Source organism: Muscardinus avellanarius (assembly GCF_963383645.1).
Source record: "Muscardinus avellanarius genome assembly, chromosome: 1".
In the NCBI taxonomy this organism is placed as follows: Eukaryota; Metazoa; Chordata; class Mammalia; order Rodentia; family Gliridae; genus Muscardinus; species Muscardinus avellanarius.
The window spans coordinates 153,340,286-153,360,175 of record NC_137786.1 but is presented as its reverse complement, the minus strand read 5'-3'; the positions used below and the strand labels follow the sequence as shown (position 1 = coordinate 153,360,175).

At 36.2% G+C, this 19,890-nt stretch overlaps 1 protein-coding gene across 3 annotated transcripts in view; it reads left to right on the top strand.

The window, feature by feature from the left end:
- Positions 1-19,890, top strand: part of CNTN5 (contactin 5) — a gene marked incomplete at both ends in the record, with an annotated part of 736,851 nt that overhangs the window by 380,097 nt on the left and 336,864 nt on the right. For all 3 annotated transcript variants that reach the window (XM_080710120.1, XM_080710119.1, XM_080710118.1), the window contains one exon: positions 6,044-6,146. In XM_080710120.1, coding sequence (XP_080566246.1) covers positions 6,044-6,146 — 103 coding nt within the window. The remainder of the gene's footprint in view (positions 1-6,043; positions 6,147-19,890) is intronic.

The following is a 19,890-nucleotide window of genomic DNA, read 5'->3' as shown; positions in this document are numbered from 1 at the left end:
GTTTCTTCTCAGTGGCTCATTAGGAAAAGAAAAAACACAGGCATCTGGATGCTTTTCTAAATAATTTAAACTTTCATTGGTTATGAATTCTATATTTATTTCAATAAAATAAGCAAAAAGATATGCACTGATATAGAATTCATATCCCCTAACATAACGTTAGATTTCTAAACCTACATAAACATTAGAACTGTCATTATATGTGAGAAAACTGAGACCCAGAAAAGTTCTCTGTTGGCCTCAATATTTCACCAGAGCCAGGGCTACGGATGGGAATTGTACTATTTATCTACAAGTCACAGACTGGTATTTAATTTGTCCTGAAAGGATGAGAACACTGGCCAGTATCACACAGAGAACAGCATCTTGAGGCATAATATGCACTATTTAATAATCTATTTTTCTTCCCTCTGCTATTTTTGTCATCACTATTGTTATTCATTATTGTTCTACATCCGCCTTTCATTTCCTTAAGAGGAAGCTTACATGGCACAATGTAAATGATATCTTTATATTCAGACTCTTTAAGACAAAAATAATTGCAACTGAAAAATCTACTGAAACTCATGTAGTACAAAACAAAATAATGTAGGGGATTCTGGAATCGCATATAATTTCTGTAAAGTAAAATAAAATTCCCAAGGCATTTTGTTAAGAAATTTCATCACATTTCATTGTGAAAATGATACTCTGATTCAGAAGGCCTTCGCTTTGATGTTTATCCCAGGAACATCTTCATTACACATATTCTGAATTCAATTTACCAATATGAGATCACTGATAACACTGAATATGTATAATTTTAACTCCAGGTGCTATCTCTCAATGATATCAAATGCCTATTGATCTTTGAAGTGATATTTAAAAATGAGCCCTCATGCAATTTTATCAAGGCATTGTCAAGACATCTTAATGGAAGTGTAAGAAACTTATCAATAGATATTACTTAGCATTTAGCCCCAACTTATATTTAAAAATTTTCTCTCACTATACTTTCACTCTCTAAGCAAGTTAATTTCTGCTGATATACCCAGATAGACCTCAGTTCTACACCTTGCTGACACTGTCCCTTCTACCTGTGTCATGAATATCGCCCACATTGTTTACCTCAACTCTCATTGCCACAATCCAGTTGACAGAAAACCCCTATGTTCCTAAACTGTCCTACTCAGTAATTTTTCCTTCTCATCTCCCATAATGCTTTATTTGAATGTTTCAAATTTCATTTATTCTCCTTTAGGATATCTATATAGTTTATGTTTTGTATCCTCTGTTCAAATTTTCATTCTATACTAGCATGTATATTTTTTTTAAATGGAATAAATTTATTATTTTCTTTGTCTTGGCCCCTATCTCATGACCACTTTGTCTTATCTTTTACCTAGAATGGCATCTTGAATACCATAGACTTAGGATCCAGGCACAGCATGAAATACAGCCTCACGTTGATCAGAATTGGTGATGCTAGGCACATTGACATATGGGAAAGAACTCTTGGTTACAACTGCAAAGCCCAATTTAAAACAGCCTAAATAGATAACTCATTTTATTTAACTCAGAGAAGGACAAAAGCTAAGTCATGGAGAGAACTGGCATGCTACCAATATTCTCTTTTCTATCTCTCCTCTATATGTGTTAACTTGATTATTTCTAATTTGGCTCAAATATTTTTATTAGAAGATCACTTCCTTCTATATAGTAGAAGCTCCAGTGGGTTCTAACACTTGCCACCAACAAAAAATAAGACTTGCACTCCCTGGTCTCAAGTTAAAAATCATAACCTTAGATGTACATCTGTGAATTAATCAGTGTGTCACAGGACAATAGGGTAATCTAACTGGCCAAGATTGGGTCACATACGCACAACAAATTAACAGCTACAACCAGGGAGAAACTACAGAGGAATGTAGTGGCTCCCATTCAAATCATGCAATTAGAGAAGAAGCATTTTTATGAAGATGACCTGAAAAAATAGCCATTATTCCTGGAAGAGAAGAAGCATTTTGAATATATTTGGCAAAAATGTTGTAGATAAAATGCAAATACATGTTACTTATACATAAAAAAGATAAGCAAAATCTTTTAAACTCATTGGCTCAGGCAAATTTTTAAGTTAACTAAACACGAGTTCCTGACCCTAGAAATGACTATTACTGTAAATGTCAGATAGAAGTATCATTTGAAACAAGTGACAACTGCTATTGCAGACAGACTGACGGGTTAGAACAGATTCCTCAGCCAATTAATAAAAAAAGAAAAAGAAGAAAGCTCAGTGGAGAAAGTACCAATATATAATGCCTCAACATAATTTTCCCTGATAATAGAAGCCACCAATGAATGCTGCATGTTTTTAGACCCTTTGTATGCCATTTTGCAAACATATTAGCTTACTACATGAGTTATTAGAATTAAAGTAAGTGAAACAAATAAGTAACATGAAAAGACTCAGAGCCACAGAAAGTCCAACTCTGAATTTACCTAATGTATATAAAATCATCCAGAGACACTATTTTAATGTAGAATCCATAGCCCCACCTTAAAAAATTGTCTATGTTACCAGGATTAGAGCTGGACTCTGTGTCCTAAAATTTTAATAAGTTGTCCAGTTTTTTTTCTAATGATATTGGCTCTCTGTTCTGTAATATTCTTGATGAAGTACTGCTTTAAATTGTATTCCACTTTGGGTAAAGCACCCTGGATCTTTGTAATTTGAATAAATAAGAAAATCAACAGCCATAAAGATGTAAAAAGAAAATAATGTACTCTCAGCTGGAAGGCTTCTGCTTATTAGGAATTAGGATAATTTGAGGTCATCTCTAAATGTCATGTAATTCTAAAGTAGGGCAGTCAAGTAAGCTAGGAGAGACAGGTATAGGAAAAGATATAAAGGCACAATGCATAGACAGTCTCCTGAGCATACTCAGGCTACTTCAAGGGGTGATCAAAATATCCAAGAGCTACAAGAGAGAATTCTGCCTTGTATAAGGAATTATAAAGCTAAGATTCCTATGATTTGAAATATTAAAAATTACAGCTGTAATAAACCACATAGCCATGGATATGTCAACCTTAACTCCAACGTAATTATCCCAGGGAATGTAAAACAAGATTTAATTGCTGAATGTGATCAATTGTTAAAGAGCAAGACAGGTCTGCAGAGCTTTCTTATCTATACTTATATCATTGCTCTCATAGTAAAATTAAAAGAAACTAGTTATAATTTCTTGCAGTGCAGCTCAAATTAGGTACTGTAATTTAAAGTCTCTTATTCAAACTTTTACATTTTAACACACAGGTTTATTTCAGCTACTTTAATAGAATGAATATGAATATGTTCATATAAAATTGGGTTCTAAAGGAAATATTTATTTAGGTTGGAAAGGAAAATTAAAATGAATTACTAGAGCTTTCAAGATTCAGTTCCCAGCTGGGTGTGGTGGCGCACGCTTGTAATCCCAGCATTTGGAAGGCTGAGACCAGATGATCGTGGTTTGCGGATAGCCTCAGCTACTTAGTGAGGCCCTCTGCAAGTTAATGAGACCCTGTTTCAAAATAAAGAATAAAAAATAGGGCTGGGGGTGTAGCTCGGAGGTCAAATACCCCTGGGTTCCAGATCCGCAAAAAAAAAAAAAAAATTAGTTTCCTTTCTTCTGAGATGTCTTTTAATAATTTTTTCAGAAATAATTCTATATAAATATATTATAAATTAGGACTGACTCCCACTGGCTTTCTCTAACACTCTAGAATACTCAGCAGTTTCCAGCACTCAATGGGAACCATGCAAGTAGAAGAGCTTAGCCTTAGTACACATCATGATAAATCAGCTGTGATTGAATCATCAGATTAGTAGGAAGGAAAAACAAGAACACTACAGAATCAATTTTAAGGGTGGACAGAATCAATTTTAAGAGTGGGCGGAGGAATCAGAAACTGGCTTTGAAGATGTTTTCATTTCAGCAAAAAATAGGCACTTGAAGATATCATATGGGGCTTACAAGAAAGAGGGCTTTAACTTTACACTTCACATCATTGGATACTTATACTCAGCTGAGTTTATAGCAGGCCATGTCCTGCTATTTGTGTAACTAGAAGATACATGGGATTAAGAAAGAAGACCCGATTAGGACATACAAAAAGGAAGTTGGAAATCATGGCAGGGATGGGCACACACACACACACCCCACACACACGCACAGTCTTCTCACAAAAGCATCTGTGATAAATCATACCTTGTTTTGCTCTGATGCCATAAACATAGGAAGCTCCTAAAATTATTTTAAGAAGAAAATTTGTTTCAGGGCTGTCTTCTTGCACTAGCACCAGAACGTACCATGCTCAGCTAATGCATTGGTGTTCAGTTATCTAAAGCTCTGTCCAGTCTCACAATGTCAGTTGTCCTCTAAATGATGATGCTAGGTGTTTATAATCTGTATAGAACCCATTCTTAGTTTTGTTCTCTTATTTGTAACATATGACCTAATACTTAATCCTGAATATCTATTAGGTTTTCAAACTTAATATCCTTAAATTTTAAGTCATTTACTTTTCTACCATAGCTCTGTACTTTCTTTTTTTTTGACATCATCCAATCCTCTAAACTGGAAACCTTACTTAGTGTTATTACTGACAATACCCATACCCTTACCCCATATTACCTCATGTATCAAGTTTTACCAGTTCAATTCTTTCTTGGTTTTATTTTATCTAAAGCCATTAAGATCTATGCTTTTACTACACTTATTTAAGTTCAGGCCTTTAAGATTTCTATCTTGGAATGTTGAAATAATGTAATTGGCTTACCTGTCTCTGCTCTAATTCTCATATATACATCTTAGCATGTTGCCACTCACCTACTCAAGACCCCGATGGCTCCAAATTAATTACAGATTAAAGTTAGAATATTTTACTCTGACAATCAAGGAATTCTATGATTTGTATTTCATTTATACTTCCAAACTTATTTCATATAATTTTTCTTCACAAACTAACATAGCAGAAAAACTCATAATCCTATTTCTGGTGTTTTCCCATTTCTTTACCTTTGTTTCTAGGACACCACTTGCTTTTTTTTTCTCTGCCATTTCTCTATTTACCCAAACCTATTTCTATGAGCCCCTCGATGTGTATAATACTTTAGAGATAACTCACTTATAGCAATTATCACTTTCTAACTGACATGACATCAGTTTGACATATGGCTTTCCTTCCATACTTGAGTATATGTTGAGTTTCTTATTAAGAATCTCCTTGTTGTTGAAAGCACAGCCCATGGCTGATTAATCTTTGTAGTTTCCACAGTTCATAGCAAGGGAGAAATTCATAATGTCCTCTGTGCATGTGTCCCTGTCACTCTGAACCTCCTTATGATGTATAATTACAATGCACCAATAAAAGTATACTGAATGTGCCTTTCATATTTAGATATTTAATAAATATTTGTTGACTTAATAAATAACTATTACCTCATTTGGTAATGATAAACTTCCTTTATCTTTTTTTTTTAAAAATTAGCAAAATTTTTGGGCGTGGTGGCACGTGCTTGTAATCCCCGTGCTTGGGAGGCGGAGACAGGAGGATAGCGCAGGTTCGAAGTCAGCCGCACTGGCGTAAGAGACCCTGTTTCCAAATAAAAAGTATAAAATAGGTATGAGAGTGTAGCCCGGAGGTAGAAGGGCTTCCAGGAACCCCAGTACCACCAAAAAAAAAAAAAAATAGCAAAATTATTATCAGAAGTGCTCATAATTATTTTACTTAATTTGGAGAAAAATAAGTAAGTGAACTGCCAGTGTTGATTAACACTTTCAATATTTATTACATTGAATGGTGTTGAACAGGCATATAGCCCAGTCTTTAAGGGAAGACTGGGATTTCATCATAATGATTGTGCCTAAGTATACTTTTTATTTCACTGCATCAGAAGATTTAGCAGTCATCAAACACACATTATCAACCAAACCACAGTGATTTCCAGTGTAACTTCTCCAGGATTGGAAAGAAATTGTGACATTCATTTTATGCTTAAAGACTATTCTTTATTTCCCAGGTGTGATGGGAGAATATGAGCCGAAAATTGAGGTCCATTTTCCTTTCACGGTTACAGCTGCTAAGGGAACAACTGTTAAGATGGAGTGCTTTGCACTTGGCAAGTAAGTACATATTCTTCTATAATTAGACACAATTGTTTATTAAAATGTGACAAATCTTCCTGGATCATTTATTTTTCTAGGTTTCCTTTTCCCAGAAACCCTATGGTGGCTGTACTTTGTTGTTGTTGTTGTTGTTAAGAAAAAAAACAAATGAGAATTGACAAAATAATCAATGATAATTATCTTCTTAGTCATTCCAGTGAATAACAATGTACATAATTTTGCTGGTATAGATAAGGGTATATCTCTTAATTAAAGGAGAGCTTTACATTTCTTTGCCTACTTGTCTTAAAAGTTTAGTATTTTCAAATTTAACTTAGCAATGCTGTAAATAAAAGGAGGATGGAAGGGCAGACATTATCTGCTCCTTGTCTATAGAATTTGATTCTTCAAAGGTATAAGAAAACAGTACAAACTTATAATAGTTATAGGTGGAGTGAGCCAGTTAATTGTTTCAGAACCTACTGAAATAATATCATAATAACAAGAGCTGCCAATATGTAAAACACCTAATCATTCCCTAGATCAGAGAGATGATTTATACTGTACCCTAATGCCTGCTGTACTTAATGACTCTATTTCTGAGGATTTAAATTCCATGATATGTATTCACTTGTCAGTGATGTTTACTATACGGGTATTGGGATCAGAGACAAGAGCAGCATTTTAATCATATTTGATTAGAGTATTATGATTATTTTTAACAGAGTGTTGTTATTTTATTTTTTTAGGACGATAAGACCTTAGGGTCCTTTCTAGACTCTATAATTATAATTTGCATAAATGCATCTCTATCACAGTTACTAATCATTTAACTTCAGTTTTGTGGATCTAACTCCCATGGCATAACTGTAAAGTACTTGAAGATAAAATGCGCTACATAAATGTGTGTAAAGCAGTAGGGTTAGACTGTGGGTGAGGAAAATATTAGTAAACATGAGAAACTCATAGTAAACACGAGGAACTCATCTAGTAACTCAATTTTTAGAGATAAACATACTATTCACCATGTGTTTTTATTTTAAGACTGACTGGAATAACAAGTCTGCACAGTTCTATTCGGTTCTAAATAGGAAAAATATCGTACTGGATTAAAAACAAAATAAATTGTTGTGTGGCATCTCTTTTAAGAAAACAATTCCCATAACTAAAATATATATCTTAAGAAATTAAAATGCATCTAAGATGCATTTGGACAGATATCTGAAGAAGCTTTCTAAATCTAAAGATATATTATTAAATGCATACAATTGAATAATAAGGGCATATGATTGAATAATACCTTGAAAGTCGTGTTGTTTGCCATTTGCCATGTTATTGTACCAAGCCCGCCTACAAATGTGCCAAGTGAGATGCTTAATTCTGATAAATACAAAAATAATATACTCTGACTCAATGCCAAAGGTTTTAGTATATCCTGCAGTTAGTAATTCTTAAATGCCAGAATTTGTATGAAAGCCACAAACAAAGGGGAGGTCATATTGTAAAACAAATTGTAAAACTAGATTTATAGAGAAAGAAACAATATAGAATATTTCCCCAGGCAGGCTTATTTAATAAGTTAGATGTGGTTGTGTTGGGAAGCCTTCAAATATGCGTAGTAAATGGATGCTTACAGTTCCTTTCCTTCTGGGTAGGATCCAGCAGTTAAATCATTTATGTTCTTTTAATACTTTATTTTATTCAACTTTTCTACTCTTTCTACGCCTTCTATTTTACCCCCTCCTTACCCCAAAATAAAGTAAAAGGGAAGGTAAAAAAGAAATACTGCTTCAGTCAAGGTAGTCTTGGGTGTTCATTTGATATTCTTTCTGTGAAATGTCACAAATAGAGAAAAAAGCATGTTTAAAGAAACCTACCACTACCAGAAGACTACTCTGCCACCCTCCTGACAATAAACAAGATCAAAGAAATGATACCTTGACATGTATTAATTCCTTGACAGTATGTTATCACATAGAAAAGATTGTCATTGACTCCCAACATGACCACAGCAATTTCAAAGTAAAGTCTGAGCATCTGCTTAGTCCCCATGGTTCACCTGAGCTGCTTCCCATTTCTCCAACCACAGGGTGCTCTGCTGGGCCTCTGTTCCAGGAACTTCAGTATCTGTCACCAGATGTTGGTTAGGTCTTACCACCCAGGCTGATTCTTCCTCTCAGTGTGTCTTCATAAGGTGTTTTAACCAGATGTTACTCATAGAGTGTTACAATTAAATTCTGGAATGGAGTATTTCAATTATTTTCCATCTCCTGGATTTTACCCTTGATTTTTCTTCCACTGAAAACAGTCTTTGCCTGTTCTCTCCATGCTGGCTCCCAGTTGTCATCTGGCCTCAGTTTAAACCCCCAATAACACACACACACACACACACACACACACACACACACACACACACACACTTTACCTGAAGAGGCAATTTCTGATCACTTTGTCTAACTCACACCCATTATTTTCCATTGAAATATTTATACATTTTCTTCATAACTTTTCATGAAATTTTAAGTTATTTGTACATGAACGTTGTTACTTAAAACTTTGAATGAAGCCTAGTGTTGTGGTGCACACTTGTAATCTCAGTACTTGGAAGGCTGAGATAGGAGGATCCCAGGAGGATTCCCACACTGGCCCAGTTCAGGGCCAGCCTCAGCTACTTAGTGAGGTCTTCAGCAACTTAGTGAGACTCTGTTTCAAACTAAAGAATAAAAAAATATAGCTAGGGGTGTGGCTCAGAGGTAGAATACCTATAGGTTCAGTTCCCAGTAAGACACACGCATGCGCGTGCGCGCGCACGCGCGCACGCACACACACACAAACACACACACACATTACATGTATCAGTCAGGAACCTAGCTGTAACCAGGATCCAATTCACATGATTCCACAGAATTTAGTAAATAGAGTTGAAGACCAAGAAGAGGAACTGAGACATTTGTAGACTAAGGGTAACAAGAACTCATTGTCACATTTGACTTTGAAGGAGCTAGAATTGAAAACAGTGATACTAAAACACAGCAAACTGGGAACTATAAAGTAAGCTAGAAGCTGTAAAATCCCTGTAGCCATAAGAAGAACACAGCTGAAGAAAGGATCAGGAAATATATATCCTTTACTTCTTTCCCCTGTACCCTCTGATCTCCTCTCCTTCTTCCCATGAATCTAATGAGAAACAAACCAGAAATCAGTTTGTAAGCAAAGAATGTAATAATCAGGGCAGCAAGTCTTGGGAGAAGAGAATAATAGACAAGGAGAGCAAACAGAATAGCCGGCCCAGCCCCTCCCTCAGTCTTCAGCCTTTGAGGGCAGGAATCATGGTTTTATTCTTCATTTCTACCTTGCTATTGCTTTCTCAGTGCCTGGCATGTAGACAGCAATGAGTGAAACTTTGTTGAAACAACTCAGAAAGACTGTGTTTAATTCAATGAACTAGTTACTATTAACCTATAATAAATAACTTTTTAATCCCCACCCAAACCTACATCTATTCCACACTTCTATCTCTTGTTCTTCTATATTCTATTTATATCCCAGTTTACACTCATATTCTTGTCCCTCCTTTTTATGCCTATTTATCACTTACTTCTTCAAGTACCAGTCTTAAACCTATTGTTTCTTCATATATTTTTGTAGTGATTAGAAAACATCTTCAGATCTACCCTCCTTTCTTTTGTGTATATGCAGAAGCCTTGCTAAACTATTTTATTAATTCTTTTTTTATTTATGCAGTGTAATTATACATTATAATGAGGTTCAGAATGATAGGAATATATATATATACATATATATATATATATATATATACAGAACACTTGTTTTTATTTCCCTCCTGGTCCCACAAGGCTCCTCCCCAATCCTATATATAGTAGTAAAATTGGTATTGATAACTTCATAGATAGACATAGCATTATTTGAACTGTTCCCTTTACCTCTTAAGCTTTGAGGTGCACAACTTAATATTGTTAACTATACACATGCTGTTACACAGCAGATCTCTAGATCTTACTCAGCTTGTATAACTGTATCATTACTTTTATTTTTGTTCTTAACGATTATTAACATGTCCAACTCATACTCAATGTTTAACTTAACACCCCCACAAACCTCTCTTCATCTCAAATCCCATAAGAAGAGATTGTTTTGAGAGTAAGAATGAAAAAAAGATTTGCCATATTTAAAGACTAAAGTGAAAGACAGTGAAAAATGCATATCACAGAGAGCAGTATTTGATGCAGTGATGATTTGAGGGACAAATAAGGAGATAATCATAAGCAGAAAATCTAGCTCTTTACAACTTTGTATCCCCCAGGCCAAACTGAGGTGCTCTAACTTAGGTACCAGATTTTATCATGTTAATAGCTGAATCAAACATCTTTTAGACATACCTCCTCTCTCAAGAAAAGAAAGCATTCATTGATGCATAGGTGTCAAAAAGGAAAAACCGGGCTTTGCACAATTGGTAAATGAGTTAAAATAGCTTGGAATAACTGAGAATTGAATGTAGGTTTGAAAGTTTTGAGAGCCAACTATGTGCCAGGCCATGTCTCAGCTTCCAAGATTTCCATAACCTCTATTCTCAAGAAGATGCCGTTCTACTGGATTTAACTGTACCTACCACCACACCTTCTCAAGCCCAGTCTCTCATTATGTCATTGTTTAATAGGTAAATATTAGCTTTACACACCAACCAGCCTATCTCCCCTACTTAGCCTTTATTGCTAGAGACATTTGCCTCCCAACATTTTTGTTTCAACGTTTAAATGCAACTAAAAATAAAAAAGCAGCAGCAGATTTTCTGTCTGTAAGCTTTTGCTGACCTAGGACCAGATCACATGCACCTTTGGTATAATAAAATAGGCAATGTTTTGTGACAGAAACATCCTTTTAGAGCATGTTAAAATGCTGTCATTATTTTCACTACATTTTTATTCCTCCTTACAAGTACCTTTACCTCCTTAAAATATTTCCTTTAAGACATTCAGTTCCTGTAAATTAAAGGATATAAATTCATGCGGACACAGAGCACAGATAATTTTAAAACACATAAGTTCATACTTTTCTGTGTTCTTAAAAGAAATGAGAAGAAAAGAAGTGATTTTAGTTTATCAAATTTCACTCTCTCTATATATCACCAAAGCCCAATTTGAAGTTAATTAAGAATTGAAAAACTACAAACGACAAGTTTTCTTCTAAAGGAACTTCTACTTAAATCTGAATTTAGCAAAAATCAAATGGTTCCTCTATGTGCTACGGAGGCAGAGCACAACCAGAGTGTACTAGTTTACTCCTGAAAATCATTCTTAAAATAGTATTGCACATTATTGAGCAAGGAACTTAGAAAGTGACTGTGACATGCTGTATTTGGTATTGGTCAATTCTGCAAAAGATATTTCCCAGAAAAATGGGAAGTGCTTAACTGTGATCTGTAGGGAAACAGAGGTGTGTAAAGGCTGGGGAATACAGCAAAGTCTAATAAAAATGGAGGGGGGATTAATTACTTTGGAAAGAAAAGGCTGTTTTCGACACACGGAAGGTTATTATCAAGAGATTGCTCACAAGCTGTTCTCTGTTTTCAACAAGGTGGGGAGGGAATGAAATTCCACTAGTATGGTATTAAACTAGAAGAATGAGATTAGGTGTAATATAGAAGCTCTTGACAAAATGAGTTGTTACAGGGAAAATGGGTTATCAGAAGAGGAAGTAGAAACTCTTTCTCTGCACCGCTGTAAGAATATAATAATGCCCATTTGTCTTCTAATGACATAGATATAGCATTCCCTGAAAGGAAAGAAATGATCCAGGTTGGGGTTGGAAATGAAAACCTCATACATTCTCATTTGCTGACTGCTCATCCACCTATGCTCAAGCTAAATATTAAGAGTTGAAGGATATACTCAAGCTGACTTAATTAGCTGCCTTTGGCAAATGTGTCACTATATAACATTTTAAACTGGCTTGGGGCAAATGTAGGAGGTAGAAACCATGAGTGTTGGTTTTTCTTGCTCAGCATTCAGCTCAGAGACCCTAGTTGGTAACAAAGGATGATGATGATGATGATGATGATGATGATGATGATGATGATGGTTATAATTATAGTACTGGGGACAGAGCCCAGAGGCATTCTACCTCTAAGCTACACCCCAGCCCTATATTTTTATTCTTTATTTTGAAACAGGGTCTTACTGACTTTCAGAGGGTCTCACTAAGTAGCTGAGGCTGGCCATGAACCATGGCCCTCCTGTTCAGCCTCCTAAATGCTGGGATTACAATTATCTTTGATGGTTCCAAGGTCAACTTTTAAATATTGAATATAATATCATGAAAAAATATGGGGATTAAGGAGCCAAAGGACTTTGCAAGCAAAGAATCCCAGAGTCCCAATAAACATATCATTTCAGTGGTTCTTTCCAAATTCAATAGATGATGGAAGGTCACTGGTGATTTCAACTGGGTATGCTCAGTGTTAAAATTTGAACTTTAGAGTAAGCAGCTGTAGGAAGAAGACACCATTTCTAGACCTGAGAGGGAAAAGGAGTGTCATGCCATGGACATAGGCTGGAAAAAAATTTCTAAGAAAAGGGTAGAGGTACAGACTTATTTTTTTTTTCAGGGAAGGTCACAGTGAAAGAAATGTGGACTTTCTCATGAAAGACAGAGAGCATGTGTGCTCTGATGACACATTTTTTTGTAGAAACCTTTGAAAAGAGTGAAAAGATGGTGGCCAGAGAGTGGGGATGATGCTGTAGTGGTGGTGGGAGGCAGCTTCTCAAATAGGGCAGGCATAGTTGTATTCTACAAAGTCATACCTGATGTGCAGTGGTTTTCCAGTGCTCAGCAGGAGGTCCCAGGTGAACCTTGGACTGCAGAAGATGTGACTAAGTTGGTTTATTATCAAAGCTACTACCCATCTGTTCTTCCAATTTCCTCTTTTTTATCTCCTCTCCCCTTTAATTGCATTTTTCCCTTTATTCTTTTTTCCATGCCTAGGCAAGGTACCACAAGGAGAAATTAAAATTTTTTAAAATTAGTATTTCAGAGATATCCCTCTAGGGCCTAGACCTCTGAGAAATGGTGTAGTTGGGACTCAGTTAAGTTCATCCATCCTGCAAGTTTGGAAAAGTACAAATTGTTTTCCTTTGGTGCTGTAGAAAGGATATCTTGCTGAGGTTCTATTTATAGGAATCTCAAACTGACCAGAGGCCCAAAGCACACCCACAAGGAACAGACAAGGAATGCATTCCTTCTCCCTCCAGCCCTTGTAGTCCCCTTACACTGCCCTCGGCTGGCAGTGCAGAATGTGGGCTTCAGCATTCTAACCCCAGCATCACAAGTGTGCACAGAAGGCCAGAGCTGGGAGGTCATTTTAAAACTAGCACCAGTTCTTCTTTACATTTTCAACCCCATCTCTTAGCCATATCCTTCCCTATACCTCAGCCATATATATTTTTCCACTCCTGTGGCTCTATGACACATTTCCCTCAGCCTGAAACTTCCTGCCACCACAGTCCTATTCCATCTTTGAGGCTTAGGTCAGATTCTCTTTCTCCATTACCTTCTTCCTATTTTTCTTGAGATCCAATATCTTCCCTTTCCAAGAGTGAAATATCTATGCATATTTCACTATTTTGCCTGAACCACTGGGACAATTGTCTATATCTGTCTTCTTTACTAGGCTGAATTTTTTGGACCCCTAGAGTGTTCTTAGATGCAGCAGGTACTGAATATGTGTGCTGAATTGAATTCAGGTATGAAAAATGTGGTCAATTTTTCATAACAGGACTATGTTATTGCCTTTGGTTTGGCCAGACAAATGTCTTTAGATACTGTTCACATATTTTATCTCTGAAAATCCTAACCACATTTACATTAACTGTAGTTTTCTGGAAGTTTTCATTTCACCATGTGACCTTTTGCAGACCCCCAAAAGATCACCAGATATGTGAAAGTAGCCTCCACCAGTAAAGAAGGAAAGTGTGGTCACTGATGCTTAAATGATCCCATGTACCAGGGCAAACTTGGGGTTATTCTGCAGGAAAAAAAAGCTATATGCTGTAAAGCAACATAGGTTTATCTACTATGACAATCCCAAAAGCTAATAGTATTAGCAAATAGTGTTATAGGCAGAATTTTTTTTTAACTTTACATGTTCCTTATCTTGCTTTTGCAGCCATTAACACACAATCAGATCAGCTGTGCTCAAAAGGCCTTGAACCAGTTACGGTAATAATTATGTGAATGACCTTTCCAGACTCATCTGAAATCTTGTGGTGAGGTGGGAGGAAGAAACACATTCAGTCTCCTGCCCTTTTTAGTTCCCGCTTATCTCTCTTTCAGGTAGCATTTACAAATCATCTTTTGTTACACTCCATCAAACGACGATTAGGAAACCTGGTCAATAAGTAATATTTTCTCATTTTATTTGTTACTGCAAATCAAAAGCACCAGTAATCAATTCATAATATCATTTTGCTGTAATTTATATTTTCTTTTCCTCAGCTTTTAGCCACGTTGCCGTTGTCTCAAATGGCTGCTCTTGTGTTCCATTGTAACTGTGAGAATGACAGATATTCCTCTGAGACTTCCCACAGTCTGCAACCGGCAAATGTTCCTGAAAGAATCTGCTCTTTAGTTACAGATTGATGATTTATTAATACTGTTTATTTGGAACTGCCACTCGCTAAGGGCGGTAGGAATTCAAAATGAATTGAAGTTGTGTGGTATTTGTCTATCAAACCAAAATCAAATTACTTAGTCATTAGATTGACAGAAGATCTGGGGATACGAGTCAGTTACTGGGTCTAGGAATCAATAAATGTTCAGATCTCACATGAAAGCAGTCCATTATGGAGTCAAGAATATTACTCTTGAGAGATATTGGTTGCTTTTGAATTGTTGAGACCAAGGGTATGTCCTCATTTCAGGTGGTACCCAAAGGTGACAGGTGCTGAAAGAACTGTAGAGATCACGGGACCCATAGCCAGACATCAATTTGTAGATGGGAGACTGAGACTCAGCAAAAAGTAGCTAAACAGAGACATGTGAGCATACTGCTCGGGCTAAAGCTTGATGTTTTTTCAATGAATGTTCTTTATGTTTGGGACATTGTGCTATGGTGCTAACTATGGAATGGGCTGTTTTATTTAGTAATTTACTTTTGTACTCAGAGGAGTTACATATTTCTAAGGAAGGAGTACCAGTTTATTCATCACATGTAGATTCACATTTAACTGGCATCATGTTTCCAACCTTTCAGTGCTTTGTTAACACCAATTAATCTGCCTGAGTAGAGACACTATATACGTATATATGCCAAACACCTAGAAAGCTCTAAAGCTCTAGAGGCAAAATCAACTCTCCAGAACCCAAACTTAGTGGTCTTCTGAATTGCCATACCAATTTTCAGTTGAGAGGAGGAGTTTAATTAGAGCAAATTTTTTTTTCTGGAGGCACTTAAATATCTCAATGATTGAATGTTAGGAATATTAGTATGAAAGACAAGTCCCAAATTGCATAAATCAAAAGACAACCCAAGGCAGGCATGGTGGCGTACATCTGTAACCCAAGTACTTGGAAAGCTGAGACAGAAAGATCTCAGTTTCAAGACCAGCCTCAGAAACTTAGCTATACTCTCAGATCTATTTACACTTTATTTGGAAACAGGATCTCACTAAGTTGCTGAGAGCCTCACTGAGTAGCTGAGGCTGGCTTCGAACCTGTGCGATCCTCCTGTCTCAGCCTCCCAAGAGCAGGGATTACAAGCATGCACCACCATTTCCGGCCTAAGTGTATGTCATTCTAACTCACCAAAGATTCACCAGGTACATAATTTTGATACTTAAATGAGCTACTCATGGAAAAATAAAAGAAGCAATTTTAACCAAAATAGTTATTAACAATCTCTCTCTTCTTTAAACAGAACTTCTGCTTAGTAATGGATGGTTACCACAAATCACTTAGATTCTAACTACATCTCCAAATGTTTCTTAAAGGACTACAAACAGGCATAAGTTTAGGCCAATCTTGTATTCCCTCTGACTCATTTTTTTTTTTTTTTTGCATGTCTGGGGATGGAACCCAGGGGCATTCAGCCTCCAAGCTACACCGCCAGCCCTATTTTTTATTCTTTATTTTGAAACCTGATCTCACTGAGTTGCAGAGGGCCTCATTAAGTAGCTGAGGCTGTCCATGAACTGCTATCCTCCGGTCTCAACCTCCCAAATGCTGGGATTACAAGTGTGCGCCACCACGCCCAGATCTTATTTTGTATTTATCGTAGTGATCATTCACAAATATCCAATGAGAGTTCTAGTAGAAATTTAAATTTTGTAGTCACTAGTTATTTCTCCTAATTTCAATTTAAAATCCATATTGCTAGTGTTTCAGTTGAGTTATCTAAGAAGAAACTTGCTAGTATATTTTTATTTAATATCTTAATTGATATGTTTGATGGCAACATTTTCTTTTTAAATTTCTCACAGTGCACAAACTCTAAGGAGTGGTATGTGTCTTACTTAATCATTGTGCTATGAATCAAACCTACTTTGCTATGTGCCTGTTGTTGTCAAATTGATATTAATTGTAGAAGAAGATTTATTTCTAATTTTAAAATGTTTATATATTCAGTTCCTAGAAGTATTTGATGTGAGGTAAAAAATTTAACTAGGACACACCCAGAGTATGCATGTCATGAGAATTCTTTGGATGTATAAATTTTATATTTATCATTTCAATAACCTTGAAAGATGAAACATGTAGCAGTCAAGTTTGACTTTCCATCCTCGACACACTCTTCCAGATTTCTGGCTCCAGGTATCCCACCTCAAACTCTTGATGTCACCATGACTCCCATCCTAATCTGTCAGTTACTAGGACCCCGAAAATCGACTTCCATTTTATTCTGTCACAACCATAATTCATGTCTGTTACTATTGAATTACATCTGCTTCCTTATCTCTCACTCAAATCAGACTGGAGATGCACTTTAAAAAAAGATGATGTTGTTGATTTTATTTAGGTTTGGGAATTTATCCTACAAATATTTCTTTTTGTTGGCCCTGCTACCTAGTATTTATCTATTATCTACCAAGCCCCGGGTCTTATGCCTGATTTTCATATCCCTTCTTTCCCAGTTGGTCTGATATTTATTTTAGGTTTTTAATTTGATTGTTGACTTAAGCTTCACATCTTCATTTAACCTATTTTACACAGTTCAGTCTCTTATTCCCGTTTGTGGGTTAAGACTAGGTTATTTTTGATATAGTTTTATTATTACACTGTAATTTTATTTATTTATTTATGTATTTATCTATTTATTTTGTACTGAGGATGGAACCCAGGGGCATTCTAGCTCTGAGCCAATCCCCCTAGCCATATTTTTTATTCTTTATTTTGAAACTGGGTCTCACTGAGTTGCAAAGGGCCGCACTAAGTATCTGAGGCTGTCTGCAAACCGCAGTCCTCTGGTCTCAGCCTCCCAAATGCTGGGATTACAAGCATGTGCCACCATTCCCAGGTACTGCATTGTAATTTTATACCGTTGTGAGGTTTGATGTTATTTAAACATAAATACACACAGCACTTGGTGTGTGATTTCCTCTTGATCCCACCCCAGTACCCCTTTCCTGTATATGTTAGTGAGGTTTGTGGTGACACCTTTGTGAATGGGCACAGTGTTATTTGAACTGTTTCCTTCATCAAATCCAACCCCTTTTCCCCTCCTCACCTCTCTTTTCTAATCCCCTTTCATTATTCTGCCAGCCCCTTTTGTTTCCTATTTTCTTTCTTACTGCCACCTACACGAGAAAACATATGACCTTTGAATTCCTGATACTGACAGATCTCACTTAGCATAGTATTCTCTAGTTCCATCTATTTTCCTGCAAATGACATAATTTTGTTCTTCTTTATGGCTGAATAGAATTCCAATATGTGTATATACCACATTTTTTGACTAGGTTTCTAGAACTCCAGCCAAAATACTGGTCCCTACAATCACTGTAGACCAAACTACATGAAAACTTTTTCCTGTCACTAGAGGAATTATGAAGCCACACCTGTTTCTGTCTGCCCAAGTTTTGAGACACAATATTTGCAATTGATATTTGAATTCAGTAATGATTGAGTTGTCCTTAAAAGGCCGCTCTATAAAAATTATGACAATTTTGTAGTAACCAGGACTTGTGGTCTAAACAAATAGGGGCTGGCCTCAGAATAGATATAACTAATCAGGAAGCCAATGACCTCTAAGCACAAAGAGGACAAAGAGTGGACTTCCTGATGGATGAAGCTACCAAGTCACCACAGAGTGATGAACTGTCCATCTCTCCTAAAAAATGTTTACACAACATTAAAGCATCATTTCTCCAGTTAAAATAATAATTTTATATTTATAATATTAAAATAAATATAGTAAATATGTGTATTTAATAATAAATATTACACATGATGTACTTAAATAAACATATCAAAGTCAATCACTAAGCCAAGCATGGGAAGGAGGGATAGGGATGGAATGGGGTGGGGACTGGGTAAGGGTTAATCGGGTGATGTGTGCATGTATGTCTACATAAGTCTTTTTTTTTCTTTTTCTTTGTGGTGCTGGGGATGGAACCCAGAGGCTTTCTTTCTGGGGGCTACACTCCCAGACCTATTTTGTATTTTTTTTTTTTTTTGGAAACAGAGTCTCACTAAGTTTCTGAGAGCCTCACTAAGTAGCTGAGACTGGCTTCGAACCTGTGTGATCCTCCTGTCTCAGCCTCCAAAGCACTGGGATTACAAGCGTGCGCCACCATGCCTGGCTTACATAAGTCTTTTATCCAATTAAGATGTATGGCTACAATGCACCAATAACAAATTTTTTGAAAATAAAAATATTATTAGTATTAATATCTAATTTTCAAGATACTGTGGGGTTTTTTTGGAAGGTTGGTGCTGGAGATTGAACGCACGGGCATTCTAACTCTGAGCTATACCCACAGCACAATTTTTTATTCTTCATTTTTAAACAGGGTCTCACTATGTTTCAGAGGGCCTTGATACTAAGCTGAGGCTGGCCCTGAACCCGAATCCTCCTGTTTCAGACTGACAAGGACTGGGATTACAAGCATGTGCCATCACTCAATATACTTTATTAATGATAAAATAATTACTGCAAAACATTTATAATAAAATAGCATTCATTTTATGTAACCTATGAGATAGTATAACATTTTCCAAAAGCACAGTTTCCTTTTATTAATTATATATTTAAGATGGTGACTCTCTCAGAAACTTTAGAGAGACCTCTTAGCTCTCATGAGTCACATATAATAATTTAGGTTATTTGTTTTCTTAGTGCTGAGTTTTTTGAGTTCTCTGTATATTCTAGATATTAGTCCTTTATTAGAAGAGTAGTTGGCAAAAAACTTTTCCCATTCTGTTGGCTTTTGCTTAAGGTTCTTGACAGTTTCATTTTTGTACAGAAGTTCTTCAGTTTCATGCAATCCCATGGATTGATTTGACATTTAGATTCTTGTGCCTTTGGGGTCTTGTTGATAAAGTTTTTATCTGTGTCTATGTGTTGCAGTGTTGGACCTTTTCCCTCTTCAAGGAGCCTCAAGGTCCCTGGTCTAATTTCCAAGTCTTTGATCCATCTTGAATTAACTCTTGGGCAGGGTGAGAAAGTGGAATTTATTTCCACTTTTCTGCATATGGCAAACCAATTTTGCCAACACCATTTGTTGAACAGGCTATCTTTTATCCAGTGTAT